Source organism: Chroicocephalus ridibundus, chromosome 5 (assembly GCF_963924245.1).
Source record: "Chroicocephalus ridibundus chromosome 5, bChrRid1.1, whole genome shotgun sequence".
NCBI lineage: Eukaryota > Metazoa > Chordata > Aves > Charadriiformes > Laridae > Chroicocephalus > Chroicocephalus ridibundus.
The window spans coordinates 62,235,332-62,256,790 of NC_086288.1; the positions used below are offsets into that span (position 1 = coordinate 62,235,332).

General features: G+C 38.4%; 1 protein-coding gene across 2 annotated transcripts in view; it reads left to right on the forward strand.

Moving 5' to 3' along the window:
• Window positions 1-16,473, forward strand: part of LOC134516204 (anaphase-promoting complex subunit 4-like) — a 31,885-nt gene extending 15,412 nt beyond the window's left edge. For both annotated transcript variants that reach the window (XM_063336152.1, XM_063336151.1), the window contains 25 exons: window positions 524-598; window positions 740-766; window positions 871-915; window positions 2,508-2,592; window positions 2,989-3,099; window positions 3,656-3,739; window positions 4,118-4,204; window positions 4,901-4,965; window positions 5,059-5,101; window positions 5,208-5,284; window positions 5,728-5,828; window positions 5,908-5,959; window positions 6,262-6,317; window positions 7,534-7,580; window positions 8,501-8,557; window positions 8,720-8,776; window positions 9,274-9,367; window positions 11,030-11,127; window positions 11,642-11,703; window positions 11,787-11,825; window positions 11,913-12,014; window positions 13,107-13,184; window positions 13,986-14,156; window positions 15,176-15,299; window positions 15,683-16,473. In XM_063336152.1, coding sequence (XP_063192222.1) covers window positions 524-598; window positions 740-766; window positions 871-915; window positions 2,508-2,592; window positions 2,989-3,099; window positions 3,656-3,739; window positions 4,118-4,204; window positions 4,901-4,965; window positions 5,059-5,101; window positions 5,208-5,284; window positions 5,728-5,828; window positions 5,908-5,959; window positions 6,262-6,317; window positions 7,534-7,580; window positions 8,501-8,557; window positions 8,720-8,776; window positions 9,274-9,367; window positions 11,030-11,127; window positions 11,642-11,703; window positions 11,787-11,825; window positions 11,913-12,014; window positions 13,107-13,184; window positions 13,986-14,156; window positions 15,176-15,299; window positions 15,683-15,898 — 2,053 coding nt within the window. In that variant the 3' untranslated portion in view covers window positions 15,899-16,473. The remainder of the gene's footprint in view (window positions 1-523; window positions 599-739; window positions 767-870; window positions 916-2,507; window positions 2,593-2,988; window positions 3,100-3,655; window positions 3,740-4,117; window positions 4,205-4,900; window positions 4,966-5,058; window positions 5,102-5,207; window positions 5,285-5,727; window positions 5,829-5,907; window positions 5,960-6,261; window positions 6,318-7,533; window positions 7,581-8,500; window positions 8,558-8,719; window positions 8,777-9,273; window positions 9,368-11,029; window positions 11,128-11,641; window positions 11,704-11,786; window positions 11,826-11,912; window positions 12,015-13,106; window positions 13,185-13,985; window positions 14,157-15,175; window positions 15,300-15,682) is intronic.
• Window positions 16,474-21,459: the final 4,986 nt, after the last annotated feature.

Genomic DNA, 21,459 nt, shown 5'->3' on the forward strand with positions numbered 1-21,459 from the left:
GTGTCATTTCTGTTGTGGATGTACTTGCTTGAAGAAGTCAGATTGCCCCTAGTGACCATCAGCGCTGTGGCATTAGACAACTCTCAGCAGCACTTGTGAGCTGGAGGACATCGTGGTCCCTATTCCTGTGGTCTTGCAAAAACCTCTGATATGCACTTTTATTGCAGTGCAAGACAATAATTAAATAAAATATTTATTTAAAAAAGGGAGGTGGAGTAAGTGTGACTTGGGCATTCCCCCCCTCCAGAAAACACCAGTCTTAAAATAGCCAGAAAATAACGGCATTTTGCATTACTCTAGCATTCTTTGGTGCTAATAAAAAAAAGATTTTCAGACTTCTTTTATTAATTTGATTATTTGATAAATTATTGAAGGCCCCATAAGGGATTACCCTCTGATATTTGTAACTCTTTAACATACACGACATATCGAGTACGTGCTGTAGCTTTGAAGTTAGAAAGAAATCCTCTTTCCCCCCATTTTTACAGCTTGGGTGGTAAAGACAGTCTTATTTGTTTTTCAGTGTTCTCACTTCCTTTTACAATGCTGAGGATGAATCAAATCTCCTGTTGCCTAAATTACCAGCGCTACCAAAAAAGTAAGCATTATACTGATAAGCTTGAGAAGAGATAATTTGTCCTTTGTTGTCATTGTTTTGGTTATTCATCTTTAATGCTCTACAGATGCTTTGGATTACATGTTTGCTCATTGTTATTGAGAATAATTATTTTGTTTTCAGTTACAGTACCACTGCAAAAATTTTCAGGTAAGAAATTGTCATCTTCTCTCTCTCTCTCGTTTTTGTTTTATTTGGATTTCTGGTATTGAGACAAGCTACATAAACCCCAATCATATGTTTTGTATTTTCAGTGAAGAAAAGTCAGATGAGATTATGAAGCTGCTGGGTGATGTAAGGTATGTGGGTTATTACGTGTTGGGTTTTTTTTCCTTTGGTTGGTGGTTGTTTTTTTTTTTTTTCAAGCTATGAAGTAATGAATAAGGGGGGTTACTTTTAAGTTATTCATAGTCTGTTTTTAAGGATCCTTTTTTTCATGTACAAAGATAAAGTTCAAAAAATATATAAAAAAAAGAAGTCTCCATCAGTTTACACCTTTTCTCCTCAATTTAGAGAGATTATAAAGCACTTTATCAACAACTGCTGTTGGTGCCATATCTTTCTTTTCCTTAGAAGAAGATTTCTTGGGGTGCATCTTGGGGTGCAGCTGGTCTTGGAGACGTTTGTGAATGCTTGTTATAGATGGGGAATTGCTGTGCGTTTAAAATAAACATCTCTTATTAGGAGACACATGATGGGCAGCTGGAGGAAGTGTAATTTAGCAGACTGAGACTGGCTTTGTGGAGTGCTTGTGTTGCATCTTTGAGGAGGGCACTTAACCTCCGTGCCTTGTATTTACATTCACTTTCTTTCCCTGTTCTTACAGTCTCACCACTGAGAATTGTTCTCCTTATTTCAAAATTTGCATTTCTGTCTGTCACCAGTTATTTCTTTCTAGGACTTTATATCTCTTCTTACAGCAGGACTTGCTAGAAAGAGAGGCTGTTGGTGGTGTAGGAGTTTTCTGGGTTCTGTGCTCCTTCATCCCTTTCATTAATGAAACCAAAAGCTTTTCAGATACTGTTTTGTTAAGTTCTGTCTTGATTTTAATGAAGACATTCTCCTTTAACATATATTTAGGTGTGTAACAGGGAGAAGTTGCAGTTAATTTTCTTGTCTTTATAAGGGGACACGCAAAGCATTCTTCTTTTTTATGTGGTAGAGCATTACCGCTCGCTGCAAAGCAAGCAAATGTGCATAGTTGAAGATGTGTGTATGACAGCAGTAGACAACCTCCCTCTCCAAAGTTTAACGTTTTAAACATAGACACAATGGAGGGGCCATAGAGAAGCCTTTTCCCAAGTCATTGCAGCAAGTTGGTTTTAACAAGCGAGCAAAAGACAGACCTGTCTGTCCCGGACCCCATTTTTTGAACTGGGTTTCTGTTTCTGGTGCTGTTGTTACTTGTGGCTGTTCTTTGCTCGGGGGTGCCACTGGGTGACTGCGACAAGCTTACTCTGTATGTAGTTAGGATAAACTCAGGGGAACACAAAAGTAGCTTTGTAAGAATGCTTTGCAGCCTGTATTGGTACATGGGCTGTTGCTTGAAAGTGTTACTCTTGTTCTCTAGAAGCTATAAAGTTAGTGAGGAGGGACTTCTGTGTCTAAATTGTGTTGGTTTTTTTTTTTCCTATTCTCTCAGTTAATTTAGTAATTGATAACTCTTTCTGTAAGTGTTAGAGGCAAGTCTTATCAGTGGAATCCAAGCTAATACGTTTTTTATTTTTGAATTTCTTGGTTTGTAGACAGTAGTACAGTGTTTCTTTTTTCTTCAGTGATTCTTGAGAAGATCTTTAGTAAAGGGATGGAATTTAAGTATTAGGAATTATATTTGTATGCATTAGAATTTGTTTCAGTATGCTCATCAACACATATTCTTCTGTTTTTATAGGCTTAATGCTCTTGTCCTTGGTGGCAGCTCAGGATTTATTGAGATTTATGCTTATGGAATGTTTAAGATTGCTGCAGTAACTGGGGTACGTTCCGTTTCTTTCCATGTTTTTTCTTCATCATATACCAAACTACAGCTGAATTAAATGAAAAAAAAATACACATGTATGCTTACACATAAGTGAAACTGGGTTGTTGAAGTTTAAAGAGAGGAATAGTCGTTGCTCTCGATTGGGTTGTGCGGTTATTGTTGGAGAGACATTTTAACTCTGGCAATTTTAACATCTTGTTTCAAATGAAACAAAGTTCAACACTAATCCACAGTAAAAGGAGTGCTTTTGCTCCTGAACAGTAGCTGAAAATTCCACTTTGTTTTTACGTGTCATTGAATGCAGCCTTCTTTGTGCATGGATGTGTTAGGGCAGTAAATACACCTAGAGGAAATGCAATATTTCATTAACTTTTATACTGGAATCCTTCAGGTGGCAGGTTCTTGTCGTGGACTATGTTTGTCTAGTGATTTGAAATCACTGTCAGTTATTACAGAAATGCGAGACTCTTCAGACAGCGAAGCAGAGATAACATATTTTCAGGCAAGTAATCTAATTTTAATAAAACTGCTTTTTAAATTACTTTCTGGTGGCTTTATTGCTTTCCCATTACTTGCAGAAAAACCACAAACTATTTCCAGCCTTCCTGAAATTCACCCTGATTTTGTTTTTTGATTTATCACATTAACATGCAGTTTCACCAATGAGACTGATGATCATGATCTGAGGCATTCTTTTAAAATACGACTTTAAAGGTAGCATTCATTTATTCAGTAACAGTTACAGTTATTCAATTTTCATCATTCTGCACACAGACGTAGGACCAATGCTGTTGATTATCCAGTCTGTCCACAGTCCTCGTTAAAACTATTACTGTTAAAACTCCAAAATGAGGAACTTAATCAGGGTTTTTATAGATGTATTAAAAATCTTTATTGCCCCCTTGAATTAAATGTATTTCCCCCTTAAAACCAACTTTAAGGAAATGGGAAATGAGTTTTTCTGTGGGTCTTCCCTATCTGTCTCTTCATTTCTGTAATCTAAAACTTCATAAAAGACAAATAATCTGTTAACTGTTGTTTGTTTCATTTGTTAACAGCTGGACACTAGTCTATTATCAAGTTACTTACCTGAGGTAACTCGAATGGCTCGGAAGTTTACTCACATTTCAACTCTGTTACAGGTACGGTTGTGTTACAACATCCTTTTAATATCCCAGTTCTTACAGGCTTCAATGTTCTTAATATATGTTTTCTAATAAGTAGCTGAAGTTGATTTTTAGTAAATGTAGAGCTCTAACTTGGAATTTGATTATAAATTTCATGTAATATCTACGGTATATCTTCCCTAATAAATAAGGGGATGTAAAGTAAAATAAACGTTTTCTAATAAGAAGCTGAAGTTGATTTTTAGTAAATGTAGAGCTCTAACTTGGAATTTGATTATAAATTTCATGTAATATCTACGGTATATCTTCCCTTTGCATTGTAACATCCAGTTCTTGCTTGTGTTTTTAAGGTGGGGAAAGGCAATAATCCTAATGTCTGTATCTGTATTATAGTATATAAAGTTGTCATTGACGTGCATGTGTGAGGCGTGGGAAGAAATATTGATGCAGATGGACTCACGATTAACAAAGTTTGTACAGGTACTGCAGTATTAACCATTCTTTTGGAAAAAAAAAAACATTTTTTTGCAGTAGGTCGGTTGTTCTTCTTAACGTACTGCATATCTTAATGTTGTTTAAGCATAATGCCTCCAGATAACAATCTCTAAGTTCAGAGGCAACCTGGAAGCTATTATGTGTCAAGTGTTCTGACGCCGAAGATATCAGAGTATAATCAAGCACGATTGTATTCTGATACTTCTTTATTTTATTTATTCAAAGTTATTCAAAGGTGATAGTTTTCAGCTTGCACAGCTATTTAAGGTTGTGCTCTTTGTACTTTGGTCACTGATAAACTGAATACTGTAAGTGTTGAGTAACAGCCCACCAGCACTTACATCCTAGTTCAATAGAGCATGCTAGGATTAAGATACTCTTGGATTTGCTTAAATTTTGTGTGCATTGACCATGGCTAGAAGTTAATTGAGTTAAATAATTTATTTATTTTTTTTTTAAATAGATTCTTGGTGATGGCAAACTGCCTAGAATTTTTACTGTGTAATACAATTGAAAATAGCTTAAAATACTGAAAAATTTCCAGTGATTGGTAGTCTGATTTCAGCATTCAAGGGTATGAGTGAGTTTTCCAATACACTTTTAATTGAAGTGTTTGTGAGAATATCTGATAGCCTGGATTTAATCATTTCACCATTCTATTTCAATTATTTTGACTGACAGGAAAAGAATACAACCACTTCTGTTCAGGATGAGTTTATGCAGCTGTTGTTATGGGGCAAAGCAAGGTAGTTACTGTTGTGTTATCTGAGTACGCATTTGCATTTGATCCTGAAATACAAAATGAATTCATATTTTGTTCTCTCCCCCACCCATTTCAGTCTGGAACTTCAGGCATTACTAATGAACCAACTGACAGTAAAGGTATATTAATATTTTTTTGACATATTAAATTAATCTGTTTTCATATCTTTTAATCACTGTTCTGTTAACAGAACATTGTTATATGTTTGTATTTCTTTTTTAACAGGGTTTAAAAAAACTTGGTCAGTCCATAGAGTCTTCCTATTCCAGTATACAAAAGTTGGTCATAAGCCATTTGCAGAGGTAAGTCACAGAAGCTCCAATGAATTATAGATAAAATGGCATATTATATGCTTTGCTAAAAGCCAGTGTGCTCTACTGGTGGTTCTTTGTATGTAGGTGTGCTGGTGCGGAGACCGGGATCATGGCAAAATGTACTATTTTACTTTTGGGTAACGGAGAACTATTAAGTATTTTGAACAATCTCCATGACACATCACCTGTATATCAGTGTCTGATGTATTTATAGGATATATGCAAAATATTCACAGCAACTTTGGCTGGTGGTTAAAATCATTAGGACGATATTTGCTTTTCTGTGAAGTGATACTTTAACTCTTACATGCCAGACCACCTTATAAAGCTCTCCACTTTAGACATTAAAAGATAAAATAGTAGCATGCAGTGAAGCAGTGAATTTCCAAAGGGTGACTAAAAGATTGTACTTCTGTCCTCTGCCTTCCTAGCGGCTCTGAGGCGCTGTTATACCACTTGAGTGAATTGAAAGGAATGGCTCTGTGGAAACAAAAATACGAGTCTCTGGGATTAGATGCATCTGGAATTGAAGGTACAGTAGTGTGTGTGGTATTTACCTACTCTGATTTCTCTTTTGAAAGCCTTATAATAATGGTTAGCTCTTTTTGCAGAGGCTATTACTGCTGTTGGTTCTTTCATCCTGAAAGCAAATGAGCTGCTTCAGTAAGTATAAAGTCTGAAGAGTTTAAAAAACGTGCCTGTTGGGTCTGGTATCTAAGGGGAAGCATGTGGCTGGGAGCCGAGGAGGTTGGGAGAGCAAGGCCCCTCTGTTGGTGGTAAGCTTTTGTCTTGTCTTGCTGCATCTCGTAGACTCATACCCCAAGAATAGTCTTATTTAGAAGGTTGCACTGGGCATTTTTAAAAAAATGGTGCTTGCAGGCCTTTTGGTAGTAAAGATGAGACTTGAGCTTGGAGCAGTTTGTGACGCTTAGATCTGGTAATCTTTTCTCTTGTTTCTTGCTCAGAGTTATCGACAGTAGCATGAAAAACTTCAAAGCATTTTTTCGATGGCTGTATGTTGGTAAGCTTGATGACATAGTAAGCATCCAGTATCTGTTTTGTATTGTAAGCATTGAAATGTCGGCAAGTAATTAAGCCAATCTTAGTTACAACCATCTATTTATTTCTGTCATAGAAAATTTCTGGACATGTAGAATGTTACAGTTGATGAGGCAAGAATAGTTACAATATTAAACACATAGATCATAAATTAGATAGTTCTCAATGATACTTACTGTGTGTACAGTGGGTATTGTGTATATTATCCTGTAATGTTTGCTTCAAACTGTTGTCTGCTTCATGAGCAATTTGCTGGTCTTGACTTGGAGAAATTAAAGGACTTTATTTAGTTTACAACAAATTTGAAGTATAGTCTTAACTCTCCTTTACTCTGTCACTTGCTGTTTTCTCCTGTGGACACCTAGTTAGCTGTAAGGTTATACACCAAGGTAAAGTCTCTGAATGTCCAGATGCACTTACTAGCTACCTCCAATTTTAGCTGGGTAGCTGCACGTAAAATGTTAGAAGGGAGTGCAGAATGCTATATTTTAGCCTGCTTGCTTTTATAAAGTGGTTATGAGTAGGTTTATAATTTTTAATTGATCTTTTTAGAACTACTTTACAAAAAAACTGATCAGTCTTACCAGATTCTGTAAAAGCACCAGAAACGTAGTGTTAGCACTTAGTAGCAGGAATACAATAATTTTAATTTTAAAAATTGCAGAAAGCAGAACTGTCAGAGTTCTCTGTCATAGCGTTAGAACTTTCATTATTTAAATGTTCACTGTGTTTGCTTGTGTTGAAACTAAACAGAGAGCTGTTTATCCAAGCCTCACTGATTTAAAATTACTTCTATGCAATTCTCTTAAATCACATTATTCTAGGCATGACAGGAGTCATGTATTTTATATATATACATTTTGCTACTCTTAGTATATACATGAATAAATTCTTAGGAACCCTTTTTATAATCTTATCTCAGTCTTGTACAGGGTACGGTGCAGTTGGAAAAGATTAAGTGTAAAAATTTGCCAAGATTTGTACTGTTAGCTAGTGGTGGGACAAGTGAGACTTAATTTCAGTCTCAATTCGTAATCCTTCGTTCCAGACTCTTTTGCTTCTGACAAATTATTCTTTCCTATTTTATCAGCAGTGTCTTATTACATAGCCATGGAAAATTAAGAATAATAGGAAAACATATTAATATTAAAGCAGTAAGAATATAATTTTTCCCTCAGCCATGTTGAGGATGTCAGAAGATCACGTGCTTCCAGAACTGAACAAGGTAGTAGTAACATTTTCTAATAAATGGTGGTATTCTCTGTATTCCGCTTGACTTGAGCGCAAGGTTATAGGTTTATTTTTATTCCAAAACTTACAGGAAAGTGCCTGTGTCATTTCTTTGAGAAAGGTGATGCCTGCAGATTCACGCTAATGTGCTGTCCTACATGAATTACCTTTTTCTGTTTTCTTTGTTAATACTAGTCTTTTTAGTACGCTATATGTGAATGTGAGACCTCTGTGTATAGCAGCTCTTTATATGCCCTAAATGACTAAGTTAACCAGAATGAGATTTTAACATCTTTACTGATGTCCTGGTAGAGGAGATGGAATACACCTGCATCAGATTTGCAGACACCATCATGCTGGGTGAACCAGTTAATACGCTTAAGGGCAGAGGTGCCTTCCAGAGGGAAACAGGCTGGAGAAATGGACAGATAAAGACCTCCTGAAGTTCAGCCAGGATGCATGTGAGGTTCTGTCCTAGGGAAGAGTAAAACCCCTGCAAATGCACAGCAGGGCCCAACTGGCTGGGGAGCAGCTCTGCTGAGACTGACCTGGGGGTGTTGGTGGACGCAAGCTGGGCATGAGCCAGCAGACCACCCTGGCAGCAAAGGCAGACAAGAGCAACCACGGCTGTGCCAACAGGAGCATGGCCAGGAGGTCAAGGGAAGTAGTTACCCTCATTTAGCACTCTTTGGATTGCATCTAGAATACTTGCACCAGTTCAGGGCCCTCCTGTACAAGACAGACATGAATAAACTGGAGTGAGTTCAGTAGAGGGCTCCCAAGCAGGTTGGAGGCTGGAGCACTTGCCCTGTGAGGGCAGGTGAGGGAGCTGTGCTTGTTCAGCCTACAGAACGTGTTCATTGAGCTGCATTTCTTATCCTTTGCTTTTCTCACCATTGTTTGTTTTAATTTTAGATGACTCAAAAAGATATCACGTTTGTTGCTGATTTTCTTACTGAACACTTCAATGAGGTAAGGTGTATTGGTTTGCCAAGTACAGCATCTCACTGTATTTTTGCTGCCATGAAATGAATCTGAAAAATCTTGTAATAAAATAATTCAGTTATCTTTTTGTACACTACTTCTCATTAACTTTGGTCTTAAATAACGGTTTTGTTTGCGTTATTTTTTCAGGCACCAGAACTTTACAATCGTAAAGGAAAATACTTCAATGTGGAGAGAGTTGGCCAGGTAAAGAGCGAGGGAATGAATGGAAAAAGAATAAATGAGAAAATCCTTAGATGGAGAAGCTTTTAAAGCTGTGCCCACTTTTCTTCTCTGTCCCTTTTACTCTGTGTTGCACATTCCAGTAATGGTGAAGGACAGTATTTTAGTTATTTTCCACTATTACTAGGAAAAGGTGTGTTTAAAAATGTTTCTTATAGTTTTACCTCACACATGCTATATTTTTAGGAAAAGGGTCAAACTTCTTTGCAGCCAGCAACAGTAACATACAACTGAGACATGTTTGTTGTCTTTATGACATTGCTCACTGGATTTCAAAACGTTTTTGCTCAAACTTGATTTAAAAATCAGTTTCTTAAGGGAATATCACTATATGGTCTTAGACAGTAGTTGATTTTTCATAGTGTTTCAAGAAGGGCTAGAATATCTAGTTTTAAGAGCAGGGCCTGTTAATGTCCCTTATTCTTAAAATGTAGTCTTATGAATGTCTGTTCCTTTTCTAGTACTTGAAAGATGAAGATGATGACCTTGTATCACCACCCAATACAGAGGGAAACCAGTGGTTTAACTTTCTTAAAAATAGTACTCATCTTAAAGGTAACGTGTGCTTTAGTAAAAAGTAAAACTGAATCAAAGATATATGTAGAATGTAACAAATGTGGAAGATTAATCTGTTTCTTCAGGCTTATTTCTGTAGCGTCAGTCATGGGTCTTCATCTGGGCAGAATAAAATAAATGGGCCTTGTTATTTTGCGCAGTTTTATGTAGCTACTTACCCAGTCAATTACCATTTCCTGGGTATTAGGAGTTTCCTACCTTTTATGTATCAGTCCTAGAAATGTTGGCTTGGAAGGAATCCCAGGAGATGTCTATTTTAAGAGGTCTTAATTCCAGTTCAGGGAAGTAATAATTGCATCTAGGTCATACCTGAGGGAAGTGTCCTAACTTATTCTCTTTGAGTGGCGTCAGCCTATTTTGTTAATTAGTGGTGAAAAAGAAGTAAGAGACTATAACAAGCTGATGGTGAAAATGATTCTTGTTTAACTTTAACTAAAAATCCTACAGCATAAGCTGTTGTGTAATAGAATTTGCTATAGCTGCCTTTTTCTGCCTATTTAATTCAATAAAAAGGGGGGAACTGGTAACATTTTTGTTTGGCAAAGTGGTATTTAGAGAAATGTATTTTTGAACATACATTGAAAATACGTTTGATACTTTAAGTGTGTAGACTGCTTGAGTGGTCACTTCTGTTACCACCCAAGATTTGCGATTGTTTGTGGAGATGGTTTGTAAATGATTCTGTTGGCATTAATTTGGCAAGCTTGCTTCCAGAACTCTCAGGTTTATAGGACAAATAACGCTTCTGTCATTGATACTTTCTACCCTTTGGTATTTTGTTGGTTGGCGTAATTTTTATCACTTTTCCAGCTAAATATGGGAAAAGAAACAGGTTATGTACTTAAAAAAGTAGTGAGATTTACCTCAAAAGCTAAATGTCTTCTTACAAAGTAGTTAATTTCATAAGAATGAATCAGTCCTATTGAAGCCAAATCATAGTTACTGTAAGTATGGAAATTGTTTTGCTTAAACAAGGTATTTTATGACAACTGTGTTTCTAGCTCTTGGGTAAATGCAATTCCATCTTTTTGCGATTTTGAATGGGCTGTGAAGAATAGCCGAAGGGGCAGGCAGGCCTCTCTTTCTCATTTGTTTGTCTTGTTTCATATTATAATCCAGTTAGTTACTTGAGTTAGAATTTATAATCAGGGAGTAACTTGGGCAGTCACCTAATCCAACCAAAGCAGGGCAAATTTTGAAGCTAGGCTGGGTTGCTCAGGGCTTTGTGCAGTTGAGTCCTCTATGCCTGCAAGGATAGAGACCCTGCAGCCTCTCTGGGCACCCTGTTCCAGTGACTAACCAGTCCTTGTGAAAACTTTTTTCCTTATATCTGATTGGAATTTCCCTTGCTGATGGAGCTTACGACTGTTACATCTTCTCCTCTCCCTGTGTGCAGCTTTGAAATGATGTCCTCTGTAATTCCTCCTTTAGGCAGCTGAAGAGACCTATGGGTTCTTCCTTGTCAGCCCTCGCTTCTCTAGGCTTGAACAAACCCAGCCCCCTCAACTTCTCCTTGTAAAAGCGTGTGCTCTAGCCCCACGATCATCTTACTGACTCTTTCCAATTTGTCACTTTAATAACAGTGTAGTATGTTTTTATAGAGATACAAGCATTTTTTAAATTAACTTTATCTGTTTCCAGAAAGTCCACTTTTGTTTCCCTACCATCCTGAGAAATCACTGCATTTTGTCAAAAGGCAAATGGAAAGGGTCATTGATCAGTGTTTACAAAAGCCAGCGGTAAGTTCTGTTTATATAAATGATAACTTTCTTTTCGGGTAGCAGTCAACTGAAGATAGTAGTCATGCTTAGTAAGGCGTGAAGTTTTAATCCTTGCCTTTGAGTGAGTACAGCTTAGGTGGTAGCGTGTAGCCCAGCTTTACCACTGCCAGGATGTCTCAAGCCTTTGGCTAGTGAGAGTGTAATGGGGAATTTTTTGTTTCACGTCTTCTGTTCCCACATTATTGGTATCTGTTTTTAACGTTAATTAGCTGGGTGTATGCACTATGTACTAGGTAACTGTGTTAGTTGGCAATACATTAGTCTACATTTATGAAGAAACATGAAACAAGTGTATCAAGTAACAGTAGTGTTTGCAATAGGGATGTTTATTCCAGCATAAATATTAGTGGATTTTTTTTTTTTTCAGATGTAGTCAGGTGTTTTTGTTTAGTTGGGTTTTTTTGATCTTAAAAAGGTATATAGTTATGAATAACTACCTGCATTTTTGGCCTATTTTCATTATATTTGTTAGGATGTAATTGGAAAGTCTGTGCATCAAGCAGTCTGCATGCCTCTTTACAAAACTTCTGAAAGGTATTTCTTTACATTATTTCTGAAGCTCAGTTGCACAGAATTACAGTAGCATTTTATAAACTGGATTGTTTTTTTCTTTTCAGTGAAGATTCCACACCTCAATTATTTAAACTACCATTTCTGTAAGTATGCTGCTATTCCTTTTTCTATGTCACTTACCAATTATCAAAACATGACCTAAATTTTCATTTCCTCCCCCTACATTACAGGTGGAATGACAAAACATCCAATATACATTATGTTCTCTTCACCATATTAGAAAATTCTATTTCTAAGATACACATTTTGAGAAGACATACTGATACTTCCAGGTAAGACAAAAAGGGGGGGAAAAGTGGTTTGTGAGCTTGAGCATGAGCACATGTGTACAGAGACAATTACAATTTGAATCTTTTTGTAAAAAGAAATAAAGAGCAGCATGAATACAGTCTGTCTTGGATACTGGAGAAATTGAGGAGGACATTAGGAAACTGCAGCAGGAGGTTCTGTTGTATTAGACTCAGAAGATGTAATCACAAGACACAAGACCGTTTTAAGCTTAGGAAAAAATCAGGCTCCCTTAGTTTTGCTCCTCACAGGATTACTTGCTTGTGCAGACTTGTGAAAAATTACAGGGAATCATGCTTTCAGTGTTGCTTTGTCTTACTGTAAATACTATTCTTTGAGTAACCCCTTGCAGCCTGTAATTTAATACTCTAAGGGAAAATGGGAGGTGGGCTTATAGGTGCAACAAATAGAATACATCTTTGGCGTGTAGTTTTGTGTACCTTCAGGAGTTTCTGTGTCCAAGATACAGTTTGTCACTACCTAGTTGTGCTGATAAAACTGCTTAAGATGCATTCTGTCAGTGGGATCACTGAAATGACCTGGGTTTAGAAAACAAAAACTACTCCTCTCTGTAAAATACTGATATTTATAATCTGTGTTATCTAATTTGAGGAGATAACTGTGATAAGGTTGAGAATTCTTAAAGAAGTTTTGCTGCTGAAGAAAACATGGTGAAGCTATCTTTTGTGTTTACAGTTGAGAGCTGCTGATGACAAAATTATCCTATTTCCTTCCTCGTTGATACCTAAAATAGTCTAAACTCGTTTTCTGTAGTAACGAGTAACTTAATGGACTTGAGACTAGGACAGTTGAGCCAAGAGTTTAGCAAAGAAGAACTGTATCCCTCAAGCCAGACACCATTTCCCATTTGACTCCATTAGTCACGTTTTGCTGAGGGGTAGAAGAAATCAGAAGGTTCCCATCCACCAGGTACATTATCTTGGGATGCAGCCATGTATTGTGCTAAGCTTAGACAGGCTTACACCATCTCTTACCACAGCTGCCATTAGAGATTTTGGATTCACTATGAATGGAAAAGAAATTAATCACCAAGATAATGAACACTGTTCTTCTAGGTCTGTCAGTAATGGAATTCTTGCAGTAGAGTTTGGAAACTTCTTGAACAACAGTATAAGTGACAGCTCAGACTCCAGGTCAGTATATTTGATTTTTCTTCCAGAATTGTAGATTGCTAAATAGAAGACCATGTTTTCGAGTGTTTATTTTACTTTAAGTTAACTTCTGGGGCATTATAGTTTGGCTTTTATCCTACAAGTTACTACTTCAGATGCTGTACCGGCTTGTAGTCCCTGAGGGAGTCAGGCTGTAAGAAATGGCACAGGTGCATGAAGCTGTAGGATTGTGGGAGTCTTATTTTGCACTTCATCTCAAGGTCAAGTAAAATTTAGTTTTCTAGTTAAAAAGTAGACCTTTGGCACATGTGCAAGAAACAAAGCTAGCTGGAAACAGCTTTTGCTTATGTCTGGTGTTCTTTAAGTAAGATGGAGTGAGACTCGATATGCCTGAATGAAGGCGTCTTAGAAGGCATGGCAAACTAATTTTGCCCTTTCCATGTAGAAAGGCCAGATGTGATTGCCCTTGGTACCTTCAGTTGCGTTCTAAATTTTCTTTGGTGTTTGTGTTTATTGTTTCTTTCATTTCACCTGAAATAGTTAAAAATAAGATTGCTAGTAAGTTGGGTTTTTTGGGTGTGGTTTGGTTGTTTGTTTGGTTATTTTTTCTTCAGAATCATTTTTCCTGCATAATAAGGGAGTCTGCCGTGGTTATGGCTGTCTTTCAGTGTCTTAGCTGCATGACTGACCTTTTTTATTGTTTACAGTAAAGCTCACTGTTAACTACTGAACACTTTTTAACATGAATGCTGTGCAACCTAAAAATATTTTAGTTCTGTACTCACTTTTATTCCATGATGCTTTCTAAATTTTTTCCTGTAGATGCTACAGTTGTTTAGATGCACACTTCTATGATGATGAAACTGTAACTGTAGTTTTGAAGGAGAGCGTGGAGCAAGAGGGCAAGGAGAGAGTCTTGGCTCAGCTGCCTTTATCTTCACTATACACAGATGAGGATCAAGATAGGGAATTCATCTGGGATTCTACTAAAAGGTACTGAAAAACGTTGAGCAAGTCTGAAAATGCAGAACTGAAACGCAGGTTAAGCAAATATTTTAATTGTGTACATTTACTCATGATTTTTGTGTGTGTGTAAATATTTTAAAGACAAAAGCTCTTTTTGTGCCAAGGAGAGTGGGGTGATGGAAGCTTGTTTTGTGTTTTTTTGGGGGGTTGGGTTGGGGTTGGTTTTGCTTTTTAGGGACTGAATACTACCTGTGCATGTGGCTCTCATGAAATGGGAGGACCAATTCAAGACATCCTGTCGAATCAGAAATCTTTTCTTTAGAGGATGCTGACTTTGCTGGTCAGAATACTTGAATTTGGGATGTTTTCAGCGTATTTGCTCATACACCTCTGTAATAAGGATATACAGATATTGCTTCATCTTTCCTCTTTTTTTTTTTTTTCCCCCCTATGCCTCTCTGGTGGATTGCTTAAGGTATATTTTTACCTCAAAATAAAGAGCCATACTGAACTGTAAATATTTTTTTTCATGCCACAAAGAAATTGGGTATTGAAGAATGAACAGAAAATATTAAAAACAAGATCGAAGTAATCCTGGCCACTGTAATAGACAGGATACAATCCCCTGTGAGTGGGGGTGAATTGGAGTAATACACCTTTGAAAGGTCACGGTGACCAAACTTCTGTGTAAGTGGAGGCATCGTCTCCAGGACTTTGTTCAGAAACTCCTCTTCTTGCAGAGGAGAGGTTTGAAGAGCCATCCTCATCCTCCTGCTCTACTGTTTGCTGTGGGAAGATCAGGCTTTACACCTCCCTTCTCACTTGCTGTAATCTTTTTTTACCTCAGTTGATACGTGCTGTATCTGTTGGATCCCCTGCTCTAGAATATTTGTTAGCAGAGTTATGATGGTTTCATATGCTTGTCTGCTTGTTGCATATGATATAACAAAACTTAGACATAAAAAACTGGACTGACGGAGGTTTTTCTTAGTATTGTAATTGTTTCTTATGTACTGTATTGTGTGTTTCTTCTTGGCTGTGTGCAGGCTGGATGAGCAAAGTGGCGAGATACCCACGCGTACTGTCTTCTTGGAGAGTCAGTGGAGAGTGCTGGAGAATATGAAAGCTCAGTATGTTGCTGTAAATGGCATTAGAAAAGTTTCCTGCGTGGTAAGTAAAGTATCTCTCAACAAGCCTGTAAACTATTAAAGAAAACATGCTATGACTGGAGAGAGTGATAACCTGTTTCTGCTAATTTAGTGAGATTTATCAGAACTTTTTTTAAAACAAATATATTATTTTGTCATAATCTGTTATCAGTGTGTCAGGATACAGTCATACGTCTCTCATAACACCACATGGCAAAACTAACAGAAGTTATTAGACCTACTTGCTTTACTTTTCAGCCTGCAGAGTGATAAAAAAAGGTTGCTAATTTCCTTGATACCTCCATTTCAAAGATAAAGGATGTTTTCAAAATAGTTGTCTGACATGAAAAATGGTATCGGTGCTTTTATTTACTTACTAACAGAAATTTCTTAATGTCTCTATAGCTAAGTTCAAATCTCCGTCATGTGAGGGTGTTTGAGATGGATGTAGAGGATGATGGCGAAGTTGAGGAAGAAGAGGAAGAAGAAACAACTCAGATTGCTGCTGGGGAACCTGATGAGCCGAATCAGTCTGCAGATAACCAGGACAATGTGTGTGATGCGTCTGCTGAAGAACTACCTGATGAAACCGAAGAACACGAATCGAGTCTGGACCCTTGACGTAGGCTTTTGTACTGGTAAAGGGACAAGACTGTAATCTAACTTCAGGCTGCTGAGATGACGTGTCCTGAACCTACTCGAGGAGCTGTAGTAGGATGTTGTGTGTCAGAATTACATACTGCTTCTCAGCTAAGACTGTCTGTGTTCTGGAGTACGTTTATTTGACCCTTTTTTGTCTGGCACATGGTTTGGTATGAACTAAATTTCCTTGAGAGCTTTTCCATTTGCAATTTTTTATAGGTGCAGAGAAAAAGAAATACCAACTGACTTTTTTTGTAGTTAACCTGTTCAGTCCTGAATACTGTTATTAAGATAAAATGAACTTGAATGTGAAAACAACAAAACTCAGGACCAAATTCTTCTTTTTCCTCAGACTTCGTATTCTAGTAACGGGTGCAGAAGCTTCCTGTAGAGCCAAAATTTAAGAGTGTGTATGGCCAACAACAAGCTTGCAGATCAGCATAAGACTAGTTAGACAACAAATTTACCAATTGTTATTTAAATACGTACTTTTAAAAACTCTTCTGATAACATCTGTCCTCAGTAACACTGTATTTCAATCTGTGCTGTTCTTTAGTCATTTCAATCTGTGCTGTTCTTTAGTCCTCAGTGCAACATTTTTGTGTGTCTGTGTGTCTGTGTGTGTGTCTGTGTGTGTGTCTGTGTGTGTGTCTGTGTGTGTGTCTGTGTGTGTGTCTGTGTGTGTGTCTGTGTGTGTGTCTGTGTGTGTGTGCGCGCGCTTTGCCAAATGTTTGTATGTCTCAGCCTGCCTAGTTTCTGTGAGATTGTTCCTGAAAGTCTGTATTCTCCATCTGGTATTTTTGCAATGAAAAGTGCCAATAGAGAGTACATTTTATTTTTTTTATTCTGATGTGGCATTGTATGTTGTGCATACGCTTCAGCATCGTCATGTTCCTTGCTGATTTATGTTTTGCTGTAGGAATAGCGTAGTGCTAAGCAGTAGAAGCTAGAAACAATGTTTAGAAATCTAAAATGCTTTCTTCTTCCCTACTAGCTGTCAGAGTCTTAACTGACAGCTTATAAGTCAGCTTTTTGAATGAACAATGCTGCTAAATGCATGATCTTCCGTCAGAACTGTGAGTGTACCTTTTATTTGTGAAGAGGACCAGGTATTATGCATGTGCTCCATTCTGTACTTCAAAGATAAATCTGCTGAAATTGCTATTTGGCGTTGCACAAATCAAATACTAGACTTATCCTCTTGTTTTGAAATACACCATTTTAAAGTAGCTTTTCTTAAGTGGACTTCTGCAGTTTTTGGACTGTGTGTGGGAGACCACTGTAAACAAAGCTGTTCAGTTTTGAGAGAGACTTACGTTTTGCCTGCCTTACCAACCTCCTTGAAAGCTGCGTCCTGTTCAGTTTTCTCATCTAATGTGCTAATGGTTGAAGGCACAATGAAGCAGTAGGACAGGAGCGGAAATGCCCATTCAAAAGTGCTGTGGATTTTCTGTGTAGAGCAGTTACTCTTGATGAGTACTATAGCAGAATCGACTCATCTTAAGCCTGGCCTTGTGTTCTTCCAGGAAACTTTGGCTTCTGTTCTAACTTTTAAGAATTGTCAGAGTAGAATCCTTGGAAGCAATTGCTTTGCAGTGCTTTCTGCGAAGTAGTTTTACTCTATGGGCATATGGAAATCTGATTTGTCCTGCTGATAATTGTTTCTAAATTTGTGTTAACAGCAGGTGTGTCTTGTGCCACAGGGGCATGCCCATCAGAAATCTCCCTGAGATTATTCTGTGCATCTTTCTAATCCAGTCGTGGATGGATTTGAGTCAATGGGAGTTTTGTTTCTGGCTTGGATAAGCACATGTGTATTCTGCATTTCACAGTGACACGATATGAATGCACCAGTTTAGATCAGTGCTTCTGAATGCATTGCTGATTCCTTCTGTCAAACTTATTTTTATTTTGCTACCAGATTTCTGTAATAATAAAGGTGTCAGTAATGTGCTTATGCATCTGTTTTCAAAAGGGCGATAGGAAATATACTTGATTTAGAAGTTTTTCAGGATTTTGGTGGTGTCTGGACGTGGTGATTTCATTTGCCACTTCGATCTCTTCTTCATTGTCCTTTTTTATGCTAACTGAAGGCTCATTCAGTCTTTTTCTGCTGTGAGTTCTCATTCTTCCTTGATAGTTTTGTAGTCAAAAGATTTTTTTATTATATTCTCAGCAAGTGTGCACACAATCCACTTTTTGTAATACTAGCCCTTATGTCTCCATCAATCAGTCATTTACTGCTGCCTCTTCTTTAATGTCTACCTGTGTTGTATGTGGCATTTGTAGTTTTTTAAAGATCTTGGGCAGCTTTTATTTTCTGCTTTTCACCTTTTCCAGACCTTTTGTGCATGCCTTTCTGCCTGATCTCCATGACTTGAAAACTTGCCCCATTGCTGAGTTTCTGCTTCAGTCTCTCACCAGTTGGTGCTATTTTGTTTCACAACCTGGGCGTGCCGTGGTACTATTGACTTCCACTTGTATGGATTTCATTGCGCACTCGCACCTGCCTTCATAAACCACCACTTCAGCTGCTCAAAAAGACAGGAGATGGATGGAGGGCAATAGTGAACAAAAGCTTGTTTTAATTAACTGTCTCTTTTTGCAGAGGGGAGAAGGGATGTGTATTTCTGTAACAATACCAGTTGGTCCTAATCCTGCTTGGCTTTGAAAAACCTCCTTAAAACAGCTTTAAGTCTATATGTAAACCTTGACAGAATGGGAAAGCCATCTACGTAAGTGCTTAAGTTCTTTAGTAAATTTCTGTGGCCTGTGTTAATCTGTACTCAGAGTTTGCTCATGTGTCTTGTTACAGACTGCAGTAATGTCTGAGAAGATCTCTCTTGCTGCCTTAAACTAGCTGTTGTTCTTGGAGTTGAGACTCCGGTCTAATTTCTTGCATCACAAGCTGGTTTTAGGGGAAGAGCTGGCCTAGCTTGTGCCATGGAGCAATGATAGCAGCCTAAGAAGGACATTTTGGAGAGGGGAAGGAAGACTTCACCATGGACTTCACCATAATAAGCAGTAAGGAGAATGCAGATGGATGAGGAGAGAGGATGAAAGGAATTGTCAGAGAGTGCATTTCAAGGAGGGAGATGCAAAATGACATAGGGATCTCTATGGAGAATGCCACTGTGGAGGAGTTCTAAGGAAAAAAAACCAACACACTACCTCTGGAAGTGGAAGAGAATAAAATGCATTTAACTATACCTTTAGGTTATGTAATAGAGCTGGTGGCAGATCAGTCTGGAGACCATTGGTGGCAGCAAATGGGTTGAAGGGTTGAAGTAAGTTATAATGGCTTATAAATGTAGTGCGGATGTTCCCGCATTCTTCCCCCAGGGGGTATTATACAGCTACTGCTCCCAGCTGGCAGTTTTGCAGCTCTGCTGGCAGCTCTGTGCAAATCATGTAATCATGCTTGCTCCTGTGAATCAGAAGACCTTGGGTGGTTTTATGCAGTTCTCACACTTAAATTAGAGGATAAAGTAAAGAATCCTATCAGGTTTAGTTCTTACAGTTCTCACCAGGAGCCCTGCCTCCTAGAGTAAATCTATTCTTGCGAAGAACAACTTAGGGCCTAGTACAGGAAATAAAAGACTCTATTTTCAAATCCATACTCTTACTGTCATACAAAAGGAATTCAGTCCCATGTCAGCAGAGCTGTTGCATGTTGGATCTAGTGTTGGAGTTCTCTTAGTACGTCATTGTATCTCTTTTGCTTTGAACAAACCAGTTATTTGTTTGCTTGACCAAAAGATGTTTTATGCTACAGTTTGGAGATGAGGGTATGCGCTAGCCACCTGGTTCAAGGCCACCTTCCAAAGCAACCAGAAAATAGGATTTGAGAAAACCCCTTCTTTTTCTCACCCTGGTGATTCTTTTACAGATTTAGAGGTGCGCTCGTTTCTCCCTGTAATTTTTTTTCTTAAATTAGTTATTAAACCAAATTCTTCAGAGATTAATTTTGCTGCTTGTAATTCTCAAGGGAATTCATATATAAATTCTGCAATGAACATGAAGACTTGCCCTTAGGTGTACTGAAAATCATCTCTTAAACAGACACTACAGATAAGAACCACAGGGGCAAAGGTAAGGAATTTGACCATCTGGTCATGTGTTTATTTTAAACTGTTAAGGTAACCTACAGTTTCCTGAGGACAGCACAAAGACAGGTGCTTTCAAGTGTTGCAATCATCTGAAGAACAATAAACTTTATCTTTCTATATGTTGAATTAACCGTATTCCCTTTGTAGTGAAATCCTACTAGGCTAAAAGCAAGTGGACAATGCTTTTTGTTTTCTCTTTTAGAAATGTGTGGTATTTGTGATGCCCCCTGTCTGTCTATGCTAGGCTCAGTGCTTCAACTACTTAGCTAATGTTCAGAATATTGAAATGCAGGAGGAGGATGGAAGGCATCAGTGGGTGCTGTAGTTTCCAAACAACATATATTAAATTTGAGGTGATGTCATTTTGATCAGTTGCATGAAAAACAACAGACCACTTGCCCTAATTTCTAGTTGTTTTATTTTTTTAAAAAGTATTGTTAAAGCAGGAATATGAACCAGTGAGCAAAGCAGATGAGAGTTTTGGATAAGAGCTATGGATATCATCTATCTGGACTTCTGTAAGGCCCTTGACATGGTTCCCCACAACATCCTGCTTTCTAAGTTGGAAAGATACGGATTTGGTGGGTGAACTGTTTGGTGGATGAGGAATTGGTTGGATGGTTGCATACAGAAGGTATTGGTCAATAGCTCAATGTCCAGATGGAGATCAGTGGCAAGTGGTGTCCCTCAGAGGTCCATGCCAGGACCAGTACTGTTCAATGTCTTCATCAGTGACATAGACAGTGGGGTCCAGTGCATCCTTGGCAGGTTTCAGTGGTGCAGTTGACACACCTGAGGGACAGGATGCCATCCAGAGGGACCTGGACAAGCTTGGAAATTGGGCCTGTGTGAACCTCATGAAGTTCAACAAGGCCAAGTGCAAGGTCCTGCATGTGGGTTGGGGCAAGCCCTGTTATCAATACAGGCTTGAGGGATAAAGGGTTTGAGAGCAGTCCTGCTGAGAAGGACTTGGGGATGATTACTGGTGGATGAGAAGTCGGACGCGAGCTGGCAGTGTGCACTTGCAGCACAGAAAGCCAACCGTATCCTGGGCTGCATCAAAAGAAGCATGGCCAGGAGGTCAAGGGAGGCGATTCTGTCCCTCTACTCCGCTCTGGTGAGACCCCACCTGGAGTACTGTGTCCAGCCCTGGAGCCCTCAGCACAGGAAAGACGTGGACCTGTTGGAGCGGGTCCAGAAAAGAGCGGCAAAAATGATCAGCAGGCTGGAGCACCTCCTCTGTGAGGACAGGCTGAGAGAGTTGGGGTTGTTCAGCCTGGAGAAGAGAAGGCTCTGGGGAGACCTTATTGCAGCCTTTCAGTGCTTAAAGAGGCCTTATAAGAAAGATGGGGACAGACTTTTTTGCAGGGCCTGTTGCCGCAGGGCAAGGGGGAATGGTTTTAAACTAAAAGAGGGCAGATTTAGACTAGA